Source organism: Lepidochelys kempii, chromosome 7, assembly GCF_965140285.1.
Source record: "Lepidochelys kempii isolate rLepKem1 chromosome 7, rLepKem1.hap1, whole genome shotgun sequence".
In the NCBI taxonomy this organism is placed as follows: domain Eukaryota; kingdom Metazoa; phylum Chordata; order Testudines; family Cheloniidae; genus Lepidochelys; species Lepidochelys kempii.
In genome coordinates, this window is record NC_136386.1 from 52959488 (window position 1) to 52972974 (window position 13487).

The 13487-nt window shown below is 46.2% G+C and overlaps 1 protein-coding gene across 50 annotated transcripts in view; it reads right to left on the reverse strand.

Annotated features, from left to right (window-relative positions):
• SORBS1 (sorbin and SH3 domain containing 1) overlaps positions 1–13487 on the reverse strand; it is a 263750-nt gene that overhangs the window by 75455 nt on the left and 174808 nt on the right. For 29 of the 50 annotated variants that reach the window (XM_073352785.2, XM_073352771.2, XM_073352778.2 and 26 more), the window contains 4 exons: positions 9407–10204; positions 8481–8852; positions 5464–5611; positions 1191–1220 (listed from right to left, as the gene is read on the reverse strand). In XM_073352785.2, the coding sequence (XP_073208886.1) occupies positions 1191–1220; positions 5464–5611; positions 8481–8852; positions 9407–10204 (1348 nt within the window). The remainder of the gene's footprint in view (positions 1–1190; positions 1221–5463; positions 5612–8480; positions 8853–9406; positions 10205–13487) is intronic. The other 21 variants (XM_073352799.2, XM_073352800.2, XM_073352805.2 and 18 more) reach the window with 4 other exon arrangements.

Genomic DNA, 13487 nt, shown 5'->3' on the forward strand with positions numbered 1-13487 from the left:
CCGTGCTTCAGGGCACAAAATATAGGCCATGCGAGCGATGGGGCTGACTTTGCAGGTGTGGCGTGCCAGCTGATTGGAGAGGGAGCCATCAGACTAGGCCCCGTACAAAGCACAGAGTCCAGGCTCCCTTACATCCACATTAGGGTGTCTGGGTACTGACTGCTTGCTCTCGCTCTCTCCTTTCCTCTTTCCCATCCTCTTCCTCATCTCCTCAGGCAGCAATACTGTTTAACAAAAGCAGTTCATTCATATACCTTGCAGCTGCTGGAGAGCAGTGAGGTACTATTCTGAATGCGTCTGTCGCCTACCATATGAGGCTCTATGTCAGGGGATGAGAATGATGAGGGGCTTGTCTGGATTATGGGATGTGAACTGTACAGCACTCTAACGTGTTGTGCTTTCACCACTCCATGTAGACCCTGCTGGCAAAAACAAATTGTGAACTAGTTTATATAGTTGTGGTCCTGTTTCAAAAAGGACAACAATAAAGTGCACCTGGTACCCTTTAGTTCCTGCCAGCAGGGTCTGCGTGGGACAGTAAGAGCACAACACAAAGTACTCCACAACTCACGCCCATGGAGACCAGACTGCAGCACCATGTAGACAAGTCCTAGATTTCCCTTCAAGGAGGAACTTCCCAGCCTTGCTGGGAAAGCAGACAAGGGGACAGTGTGGGTGTGTTAAGTACGTATGTGTGAGTGTGTGCATGCACAGGATTTTATCATGAGTTTTATGATATTTGGCATTCTCATTAAAGCCTCAGCTCCTGGAGTCAGGTTATTACATGAGAATGTCAGCTTGCTTTTTCAAGTTAGTTTCTAGCCCTCATGGTTGCAGAGAGAAGCTTGAAAACATGTCCCAGGTGTATCCCATAGGCTCAGAAACCAGAAGAGAACTAAAGAACTCCACATTTTTTTTTTAATCTCATGCTTTTTGGACAGCTGGGGTTGGCCACATTAATGTGTGCCTGTCTGCAACTATGCATATTTCCAACACTTTCAGAAAAAACTAATACAAAAAGCTCAGCTGTGGTGGCTGAGCTGCAACACTCATTTATTTTTAGGGATTCAGCTCGCTTCCTTGCAGTTACTGAGAAGTGTGTTTGCTAAAGGCACTCTGCAAGCTAGCAAAGCAGCCACTTGACTCCAGCAGAGGCAGCAGCTGTGGGGTGAGGACCTTTTGCTTCATACCTGCCAGGCTACTAAGCCGCTTTTGCTGTTCTGTGGTAGAGAAGGAAAACGAAAAAAAAAACAAAAACAAGAGGGTGAGACATAGACAGTAAGCGTCCTGTTGCTGTGTTTCTGACAGGCAAGAAATGTGCCGTCCGCACAATGGCAGAAACTGCTGGAGTGGATCAAGTTTTCAACACCCTGCAAAGTGACAAACCCGCCGCCCTCCAAAGAGCAGCACTGGTGACTATTCAGCATCACAATACAAAGTGACCCGTACATTTGCAACAACAAAGTATAGTTATGTCAGAGAGAAGGAAAACAGCTTAACAGAAGACAGTTTAAAAACAATTGTGAAGACTTACTGTCAAATAAACCAACAAATAATACTCAAGTTAGCAGCATGTTAATAATATTACTATTAAGTAATAACACAGCCATTTTTCTGCATATGTAGGGCCTTTGTGGCAAGGAATGCCAAATGCTTTGTGATCATTAAGACCCGCAATATCCTTATGAGTTGTGGACTGAATGATTATTCTTAATTTACATATGGATAAACTGAGGTACAGGCTGGTAAAGGCCAAGAATTTCACAAGGACCACTCTTTTTTAGGAGCCTCCTTTCCTAGGTTCTCAACCTGAGACACTCGAGATATCTCATGTTGGCCACCCAACAACTGAGACATTCAAAGTCAGTGGAGGCTGTCAAACAAAGTCCCATAACGAGTCTGGGACAGAAAAGGCAATAGAAACCAGAGAGTCCTGGCTCCCAAGCCCCTGCTCTAACGACAAGAGAACACTTTCTCCCTAACAAGGAGCACAGTTTATATGAAGTATACAGGACATTTCAAATTGTATCATCTTACTAACAATATCAAACACTGATAATTTTGAAAGTTGATGTGGCGAATACAAGAATTTCAGAAGTTCAAAAAAATATTTCTCACTTATTTCTGATTATGAAATTGCTTTAGAACTTGGAGACGAATGGCACTCTCCAATGGAATGTCAATATCTTAGTCATGGCAATATGAGAAGGGCATAGTATGACCATTACCTATTAGCAATAAGCCACTTCCTGCAATGCCTGTCAGGGAAATGATTGCTTTGGGAGCATGGTTCACCCTCCAAGCAAATCTGCAGGATGCAGTAATCCGCTGGACACACTGCTTGCTCAGATAATCAGACTTCTCCAGGCATGACATGCAAGGTGGGGCTACTCACCATAGAAGAATTCCTTGTTTCGCTCACTCAAATTCAGCTCCCTCTGCAGGGATCACTGGTGTCCTCTGGCAATCATGAGAAAACTCTGCAAGCCCTGCCTCCTAGCCCAACACATTCCCACCCACCCCAATGGAAAGCTGCCCAGGTGTGTTGTTGTGAATGTCACCAATACCCAGAAATAACCGGGAAACGCAAATGGAAAAGAGAAGTGCTTAAGACAACAATGTGCCTGCCCTCAAGAAGGGAATGGGAACCCATCTGCTGCAAAGTTCCCTCTTCTGAATAGGGCATCAAGAGCAGAAGGGTAGATTCATCCATGTGTTATAATCAAGGAGGTAGAGTTGGGTAACGGGGATCTTAGAGCCAGCCATCAAATAGGGAGGTCCTCTATTGAGGAGATGACCTTTCCTTTTGTAGGTGTGTGGAGCTGTCCCTTCCTGTCAGTCACAGAGGGAGGCCACGTCTCCTTGCTGTCACGCCCTTAGAACGGCAATCAAAGGGGGAAATTAGCAGTTTGTGAAGCTTGGATCCCCTAAGCAGGGCCGAGCAGTAATCAGCCTCCGGGATTCAAGCCCTCCAGCAGGGTGGAACACTAAACAGAAAAGGGGGGCTCTGGCCCTCAGGCAGGGCAGAGCACTACAGAGTCTAGGAGCCTAGGCCCTTAGGCAGGGCAGGGCACCAAACAGAGTAGAGGGCTCTGATCTGTGGTCAAGGCAGAGCAGCAAAGGAGCCTATGAACCCAGGTGCTCAGGCAGGGCGGGGCACCAAACAGTCAGGTATCCTGGCTCTGGTGGATGGCCGACAAACATGGGCCCCTTGGCCTTGAGTGGGGAGGCTGCCACCTCAGGAGTGGGGTGGCAGGGGGTAGGAAGACACGAAACATGCGGGCCTAGAATCGGGCTAAGAAACAATCAGACTGTACTTTAGTTTTCCTGGGCTACTTCCTACGTCCCCTTTGTTTGGTACCTCCGTTCTGTGTCTGTCCTGTCTCCCCGGGGTAGGTGGCCAGCTCCTTGGTGTCTCGATCAGCTGGCGGCTATGACAAGTCCGCAGTACAATCAGAATCCTCTTTAGGTTACAGTAGCACACGTGATGCATCTATCTCCTAAATGAGCTGCCAGGCCTGCCTTTTCTACTTCCTGTTCCTGTTCAGCCCCTTGGTTTTCAGCAGGCTGGGCCTGGCCTTCCTGACTCTTCCCACCAGGGGGTGGGTTGCAGTCCCTCCCTGTCAGTCTCAGAGGGAGGCCATGCCTCCTTGCTACACCTTTGATAATCAGGAAGATCTTCTGGCATAACACCCCATAGATGGTTTAAGGAGGTTGTGTTTGAGAAATGTTTCCATCTCTGGGGGGTGGGGAGAAATGAGGAATGTACATGGGGTGAATGGACTTTAACTGGAGAAAAGGGAGCTCCTAGGTGAAGAGGAGGTTTCCTCCCTACTAGCTCTCCTCACTATTAAGCAGAGAGGAGGCCTGTGTATTGAGCTGAGGTAGAGAACTCAGGAGGAAGAAGAGGAATGTGTTGTTTAGCTCTCTGCACTACTGGAGATAGACCAGAGACCCAGACACATACTAAATCATTGGTGCTTCCATGCTTGGTCACGGTGTGGGACCCTCAGCAAAGTCTGAGGAGCTTGCAGGCTGCCCAGAGAACCGCTGAGTAGATGATGGTGGCTTCAGGGAAGAATGGAAGAGGCATTTCCTTGTGTGACAAAGACACCTGAATTGTCCTGAGTGAGAAAAGGCTCAGTACAGATTTAAAATCAACCAAAGGGTTTGGCTCTTCTCTGTCAAGGGGAGAACTGTGTGTGACACAACAAGCTTGAGCACACCAAGACGGAACAGCTGAAAGGCCTTTAATCAAGCTGCACCTACAGCTATCCAAAGCTCGCATGGAGCCAGGCTGCTCTCAGAGCACTGGCAGAAGGAAAGAGGGCCTGCATCTTCCTCTGCCCAGAGGAAACACCAATGTGCCATGCACAGCATTTAACTCCATCCAAGAGCTGAGCTGGGCTTCATAGCCTTCCAGTCTGTACAGTCAAGGTAATCATGTCACATCCCACAGAGGCTAAGTTAAAGGTAATGCTTTCCATAAAGGGAGAAGGCTCCTGTTAATGGCTACTAACAGGGACTCCAGCTGGAGCAGGGAGTATCACTCCAATAGCTAGTGATGGGTTTATTTCATTGTGCTATATTACCTAGCAGATAAACTTCGATCAGTAGCTCTGGGGTCAAAGACTGAAGTCAGCTTTAGAAAAGAATCAAATACAGCATTTCAGGACTGCGGAGGAACACATCTGGGAGCACTTTCCATAAGGATGATAAAAAGCAGGAGAGAAATGGACCTTGCTTCTAATGGGTGATATTTGATTTCCTTGATAAAAGGAAAATGGTAACATCCTAGGCTGGGGTTTTCAAAGCAGTGTAAGTGAGTTAGGTGCCCAAATCTCACTGGAAATCAATACCTAACTCCCCTAGGCAATACAGATCCCGACTGGGGCTGGGATAACATTACCTACACGGAAAGTGGAGTAGGAGCAACGTTTCTCTCATAGGATATGGAACCTACCCTGCAGAGGGAGCTATTATAAAGGAGGGAAAGGGTTTGAATTGTAATTATAGATGGTTTTGAGCAAGGGTGGCTGTAGAATGATGTGATTTGGGGTTTCGATTTGTCCCATTACAGAGATTGGGATCAATTGCAAAGATCAATACCAAACTTCCCCAAAACTCTCGGGTCCAAGGCTTTTGTTTGGGTCTCTCACTAATTATATGTTGTACCACATCTGTGGCCATGTAGCATGTCTCAGCTATCAATGCACAGCATGCCTCAGCCACTCACACCTTCACAGTGACTGCAGCAGGGAGAACACTCGGACACTTCTACTTCAAAAGTCCAGGCTCTGTCACCACTTACAGTATAGAGCCCAAGACATCTACTCCAACAGTTCTGATTGAAGACAGCTGTACACACACATGCTTGCCAGCTCATTACAATGAGTTTCAATAGCTTGCTCCACTTGAATGAACCTGAGCCACAAGTGGAGATACACCTGCATGTCTCCTTACCTCTGTTGTGCTGCAAGAGGACGATAGTAGGGTTGACAATTGTGGTTGAGGGATAGGTGGAGGAAGGCTTGCTGATCGACGTTAAGGAGGATTGGTATTTGGTGCCAGTGCGAGGCGGGGAGACTTCATTTAGCACAGGACATGGGTCCTGGAAAAGAGAAGAAGATGCATGTGAGCATCACTAGCCCGCTGGTGTTTCTGGAAAAAGTTATTTTAATATGGAATAAGAAAGGTATCGTAGCACATTTTAGTAGAAGGCATAAGCACAGGTTGTTACCCTGACCCTGCAGGCATTCCATTCCCTGTTAACTGCAGTTAGTAGAATAAGGAATAACTATAGTTTTTTTGTACTAGGTTTCTCCCTCCACACCAGAAGAAGTGTCCTTGACTTCAACCATCATGCTATATACAGCATACACTTGGCAGCAGGAATGAGCTAATCTGGTTGTGGGAGAGAGAGACCCACCCACTCACCCACTCTTTCTTTAAAGAGAATTCCTTTCCCAGCAAGTAGTCAGACATGCAAAACTCATGCGATTCTGAGTGAAACCCGATTACTGCAGCTGACTTTGCAAGGAAGATCAGAAAAATAAGTTTAGCACCATCACTTAGGAGACATTAGACAGTGTGACGACTGGGCACCCAGAACTATGAAAAAAAAACAGGTGGAGAGTAACCAATAGGGCACTAGCGTGGAAGATACACAACACAGCTTCAGGGAGCAATGAGGATTGCCTAAGGCAAGTTGCTCTATTATTTATTTTAAATCAATCCTAGCATCACAGATGCACCATCTGTGCTGCTGGAGCAAAGACTGGGTCTGCATGGAGATGTTAAAGGCTAGCTCAGACATGACCCTTTCAGATCAGGTTCACAGAAGCACTCATTGCTGGGGAGGCTAGGGAGATGGGGCCGTAGGCCAAAAACGAAACATGTATTTTTATGTGCTGATTTTGTCATTAAGGCAGAGCTTTTTCAAAGGTGTCAGAAGGATTTGGACCCTCAATTCTCACAGAAATTAACGGAAAATGGGCATCCAAAAAGCAAGAGTGTGGAGTTCTGGATTTCTGTGCTGCTCTGACTCTGTGGTCAGAGTGAAATGCTGCAAGCCATTGGTCTGTGAAACGTAGCTGGCCCACAGGGCTAGTCATTCTTTTAAAAAGGGGACCAGAGAGTCTTGCTCCATTGCTGCCGGCTTTGTTACTGTTCTGCGGGGCCTGATCCTGCATGCACAACTGAGCGCAGCACTTCTGGCTGTGAGCAGTCCCACTGAGCTCAGTGGTTGGAAGTGTCAGCAGGAAGTGTCTGTAGGATCAGGAAGTAACACGCTCCAAAGTGAGGCCTGGTGCCATAGACCATTTCTGGTTAGGGTATGTTATTAGCAGAACCACCAGCTACAATCAGCCTCACTGAATCAGAGAGGCAGCAGGGCTGAACTATTCAGCTCTCTTGACACTCTTACACCATCAAGTGTCTAATTAGGTCTGAGTCATTTTATGAGAACATAAGAAGAGGTGACTGTTCAGCAGCCTCAAAACCAGGAGTTTCCAAAGCTCTCTGAGGGGCAGATCTAGCCCCCATCTATGGAGGTACCCTCAGCGGTGGAAGCAAGGCAGTCCTGCTGAGCACAGGAGTGGGGAGGCAGATCTGAATGCTCTATATAGAGAGCATGCATCTGCTGCATGCTGGGGAGCCTCCTTGATACAATGCACAGAAGGCAGATGGGGTGTGTGGGAAGGGAGGGCTTGGTGGGCAGAGCCAGAAGACCACAGTGTAGTGAGCTACTTCAATCACAGTGGAGCATCTCCACAGCCAAAAATATAAACCAAACCTAAATTTGTCATTTAAAAGAAAATGTTTGGGAAACTGAGGGTGGCGTCCTCAAAATCACACAAAGTTGGCGACACTTTGCTCCCATTAGAGTAGAAGAGGGTCACAGTTTCTGAAGCACCCTTGTGATTTGGAAAGCTAAATCCCATTGACTTTAAATGGGATTAGGTTCCTAAGTCACTTTGGTGCTTGTTAAAGTTCTCCCCAATTGTAAAAATCCAACTGACTATAGAAGCAGAGTTAGGCCAATGCTGAGCACTTCTGAAAATGCCACTCTTGTTTCTTTCCATTTTCACATGCCTCTCTGCTACTTCTTCCAGGCCCAGCCAAAAAATCATCATCAGAGAAGTTATTCTTGCTGGATTTCTCACTCAGGAGTTACTGGAAATCCTGTAATAGGGCTACTGGTGGTAAACTTTCTGTTACAAAGAGGTTCAGATGAGCATCCAAACCTTTACAGCTATTCTTGTGGTTACATTTGCCCCCTTGTAAAAAAGGAAGTGGGTTTAAAAAGAGAAAATAAACACAGAAAAACCAGGGTGATGTCCTGTCAAAATGTGAGAATTCTAAAGAATGTAAAGACTTCAGCAGGAGCAAGGATATTTCAAACAAGGGGACACATGGTGCTTAGAAACTTGCAAGGGTCTCAGATTAGCAAGTGAAGTTACAGCTTGTGGGTCATTCTGTTTTGGCATTAACCTCACATTGCCTTCAGTGGGAATACACACATAGAACGTGGCCCTTTATCACCATGCAGGACAGAGTGTGCCGTCTTTAACTGCATTGCTTTTGCTGCTTCTGATATTACTGTTGTCGAGAGACCATCAGCTAGCCAAAGCTCAAGCAGCAGGTGTTATTCTTTCAGATGAGAAGTGCAAGTATCATACATAGTACATTCCCCTAAGATGGTTAAAGCCAAAGGTGTAGATTATCCAGCAGAGACAGAGGTGGGGGAGAGAGACTGTAAAATATTGGGGAAAAACCAAACAATTGCAAAGTTCCCAAGCCAGATAAGGTAGATGACATACATGCACCATTACAGGACGTAAACAAGGTTTCAGGGGTCATGCTGCTGGCAAGGTGCTAGTCAGTGCTCCTCTTTCAAAGCTTAGTATGCCAACGAGAAAGTTATTTTAACCTAGAAACAAATTCAGGAAAGCTGTGAGGAGGGTACTCAACAAGCTTACTGTACGTGAGAGGACTCCAGTGATTTCAGGCTCCAAGACTCTGTGCAAAGCCTCTGGGACGGGAGGCACCAGTGGAGGTGGCGGTGAGAATGATGGCAGTTTCTGGCAAATTGGGGGCGAGATGCCAGGTGAGGAGGGCAGATAGTGATGGTGGGGACCCCTCTGGAGGTGAGGGGGAATGAAATCGTCTAGTGTCGGAAAAGTCAGAGGTGAGCCAGTAGGAACGGTCTCAGGGAACGTGGCACCTTGCCCCAAAGGTACCAAAGGCGGTGGCGGAGTGCTGGAGCTGCCTTCTTGCTCTCTGTCTGTGTTAACCTGGAGGAGTGGGACTACTATAATCTCAGGCTGAGCTGTGGTGGTAGAAATGACATCCTGTGGGAAATAAGGTGGGGTTACGCAAAGGGGCAATCCATCTTTCGTGGGTGCACATCCCAGCACTGCAAGGGTAGTGACAGGCTGGCATGCATCCAAGCCACTGGACATTCCTTCCTCAGAGCGAGCTATGCCCTTAGAGATGTTCTGTTTACCGGCCAAAGGCTCCGTGAACACACTGGATAAGGCATGCCAGTTTTTTCCCCCTGTCCTTTAATTCTCGATTGAACCACAAGCAGTTCATCTGCATTGCAGCACTTGCTACAGGTACACCTACCTAAACAGGAATATTTCCCATTGCTGACCCCCTCACCAATTGATTTGAGCCTGCAAACACGCACACATCACACAAACATACTCTTCAGACTTTGGGGGGAAAGTGAGAGGTTATCGAATAGCAGATGACAAGAATCAAACTACACAAGAGTGACCTGCGTGCAGAAATTAAGAAGAGGTGAATACAGAGGGGACACTGTACGAATTAGAGAACCGTTCGCACGACTGAAAGAAAACAAAGTTATGAAGAAAACATGTACCATGCTGCGTCCCTTCACCTTGTACAGATGCTGCTGCTGCTGCTGCTGCGTAAGGTAAGGTTCCTTTCTCATCCTGTCCCCACTGCCAGCCGTACTCTGGGGCTCTAGTACTTTGTCCCTCACAGCCTGAGGAGGTGGAGACTGAGTCCTGGAGGAATGGCTTCTACCATAGCTAACTGCGTCTTTACTGAGGACAATGTTAAAGTATGGCCTGGGAGGGACAGGAGGAGGGGGAGGAAGAGATTTTCCAGCATCTGTTACAGAGGAAACAATGTTGGTGGCTGGTGCTTGAGTGACCTCAGTTCCCAAACGGGGGCTCTCTGTTTGGTCATGTGCAATGCTGGTGGAATTTTCAGATGCAGCTGAGCAAGTGCTGTTAGATAAACAAGCCACATATAGACTGCTGACCTTTTTATCTGCTTTAGTCCCATACGTGGAATTCATTCCAGCTTCACTACTAGGATCTGCCCTGGCAGGGTTTTGATGTTTGGATGAAGAGTCTGATAACAAGGAGCTACTTCCCGAAAGTGACTGCCCAGCATGCACCACGTCCTTGGGAATCAAATTGGCTGATTGGGGATGCCCTGCGGAAAAGCATGGCTTCTCACTGGGGACTGTTGCAAAGGGTGCAGGTGATGAGGAATAACACTGCCTGCTGCAACTTGGTGACACATGCTGTGTATAAGGCTTGGGTGCATTCAGGTACACACAGTCCATTATGGGCACTGGCAGCAGGTTGGTTACTTTCATGTCAGTGCGAGGGTGCCATGCAAAGCTCTCCTCTTTTGGAAGAGGAGGACGGGGAGGGGAAAGGGCCTGTCCAATCAGATTCAAGGGAAGGAGGAGGAATCAGCACCAAATGAAGGGAAAAAGAAAAAAAATTGAAAGAATGAAGTCGGTCATTAGACTTGGGTTAACAGGATTGAATTCAATGAGAACAACATAAGAAGGCCATCCTGGGTCAGACCAAAGGTCCATCTAGCCCAGTATCCTGTCTTTCGACAGTGGCCAATGCCAGGTGCCCCAGAAGGAATGAATAGAACAGGTAATCATCAAGTGAACCATCCCCTGTTGTTCATTCCCAGTTTCTGGCAAACTGAGGCTAGGGACACCATCCCTATCCATCCTGGCTAATAGCCATTGATGGACCTATCCTCCATGAACTTATCTAGTTCTTTTTTGAACCCTGTTATAGTCTTGGCCTTCACACCATCCTCTGGCAAGGAGTTCCACAGGTTGACTGCGCGTTGTGTGAAAAAATACTTCTTTTGTTTGTTTTAAATCTACTTTCTCTTAATTTCATTTGGTGACCCCTAGTTCTTGTGTTATGAGAAGGACTAAATAACACTTCCTTATTTACTTTCTCCACACCAGTCATGATTTTATATACCTCCATCATATCCCCCCTTAATCGTCTCTTTTCCAAGCTGAAAAGTCCCAGTCTTATTAATCTCTCCTCATATGGCAGCCATTCCATACCCCTAATCATTTTTGTTGCCCTTTTCTGAACATTTGCCAATTCCAATATATCTTTTTTGAGATGGGTGACGACATCTGCATGCAGTATTCAAGATATGGGCATATCATGGATTTATATAGAGGCAATATGATATTTTCTGTCTTATTATCTATCCCTTTCTTAACGATTCCCAACATTCTGTTTATTTTTTTGACTGCCGCTGCACACTGAATGGATGTTTTCAGAGAACTATCCACAATGACTCCAAAACTTTCTTGAGTGGCAATAGCGAATTTAGACCCTATCATTTTATATGTATAGTTGCAATTATGTTTTCCAATGTGCATTATTTTGCATTTATCCACTTTTTAAACAATGCCCTTTTGCCTCTCACTGCTTCTTTTACTTTGTTGTTTAGCCACAAGCTAACCACAAGTTAACAAGCTAACATGGAATCGTCAAGCCCGGCACTCAACTTGCTCGCTCTCAATGCTGCTCGTTGGGGTATGAAAATGTTTTCCAGCTTTCAAGTTCAAACCTATGAAGAGCATCTCACTTTGCTTTCAGGGCTAACCTTACTCTGGGTACCGCAGGGATCAGCCTGGGTACCCAAGCTCCTAACATTCCCCAGGAACTTTGAAATGCAGATCTGACCATCAGAACCAGACTCTGTGTTCCATGACCCCTGGCTCAAGCACTCCTCAGCTTCGGGCACATTCGGATCCAGCAGGAAATATGAATTCTACAGCTCAGGCCCTTCTCTACAGCACACTAAGCAAATTGCTGAAATCTGATTTGGTGCCTCTGCTAATGCGAAACCATACCGCAGTGACCTACTATACTGTGGTTGTTCCACTATACAGAGAGGTCAAATAAAAAAAGTCTCATTTACTTTTGCCAAAGGCTGACACCCCACTTCCCTTCTAAAAAGATCCCTCATTCACAAAGCACCCTCAGAAAAACAGAACAATTTAGATCTACAGTGGAATTGGGTTCCCAGAAACTTGTCTTTAGAGTGAAGCCTTCTGATAGCGAAATCATTTTCCTAGAGAAGCAAAAAGAAACTCCTTCATTGTTTCAGTGCGTCGCAACATACAGATTGCAACTCTAGAGCAGCGTGGAGATTGCAATTCCAGTTAGAGCAAATCTTTGCTTAGAGCCAAATTATTCTGTAGCAAAAGAAGTGGCTTTACTACATGGACGTTTCGCTGTATTTATTTACAGCTGCAGGTAACTGTAAATCACCATCCGTTAGAAGGAAAACGACTAGAATGCCAGCCTACAGGATAGGGATTGCCTCTAGTCTTCTTTGAAGGCTTTAACAGCTCAGAACTTTATTGCCTTGATCAATGTTCTCTTTTAAAATTCATCACCCTAGGCAGCTTTGGGGCAGCTCCTATTCTCGCTTGTACTGGTATAAAATCCAGAGTAACCCCACAGATTTCAGAGTTGCAGTAGCCATCCTATCAATGTTATGCTAAACAGAGGCACTTGAGCTGGGGTGGGGAGGAAGGCAGTACAGCACTCGCAGTGAGTGGCCCTTGGCTCTAGCATGGGCTTCCCCACTGGTCCAAAATAGCTCGAGTCTGCTGACTGTCTGGGCATGATGTAAGGCGCATGTATTTACGCTGGCTGCTGTGGAGATGGTCAGGGAGGGGAATGCGGTCTTCTGGGGGTGGTTTAATTTTATTGTTTTTGTAATTTCTGGCAGGGGCTCCCTGAGCTTTGGATAGGCCCTTTTTTATCCTTGGTTTACAGCTCACTGAATAAATCAGGAGTTGCCATGGAGAGCCAGCCAGCAGCCACCCTGGTTATCACACCGGGATACCGCAGATACAGCTGGGCGACTGGAAAAATACTGCCGCATTCCAGATGCTACAGAGTGGCAAGTTGCTTGTTAACAGTGACCATGGTACTCCACATTTACATCCATGTGGCTGAGAGCAGAATTTAGCCCTGTTTTATTTGACATTAGTTTAAGTGCCCTCAGGACTCTTCTAAAAACAGCACTCTGTGAAACTAAAACTGAGCTATCTCTGTTCACTTATATGCCCAATAACTAACTGCGAAACAGCTACATGTCTCATGCAGGAAGCAGCTCACTCTTTTAGTGCTTCATTACTTCTTATGTCCTCGGCTGACTGGTGCCCTCTTCATCTTTCACTTAACATTTCAGGCGCAGTGTCTGATCCGTGGCTTTGCCAAGAGCTTGCCACGATTAAAGCAATTGCCCTGTACTAGGGATAAGATTTTAATGGGCCTCCATTTCACATCTAACAGAGCAGTAATAGATGCCATTCTTCTAGAAGGCAGTTTATAAAGAAGGGTTGCTCAGGTTTTCCCATCCCATTGAATTCAACCTGAAAATTGCATCCATGCACACTGGTAACCCATCCATAGGTTAGCATTTCTCTTTGCTTGGCAGACCAATCCCAACACTTCAGATTAGATTTGGGAGGAAAATAACCTTTCCAATATGACAGGTTTCAGAGTAACAGCCGTGTTAGTCTGTATTCCCAAAAAGAAAAGGAGTACTTGTGGCACCTTAGAGACTAACCAATTTATTTGAGCATAAGCTTTTGTGAGCTACAGCTCACTTCATCGGATGCATACTGTGGAAACTGCAGAAGACATTATATA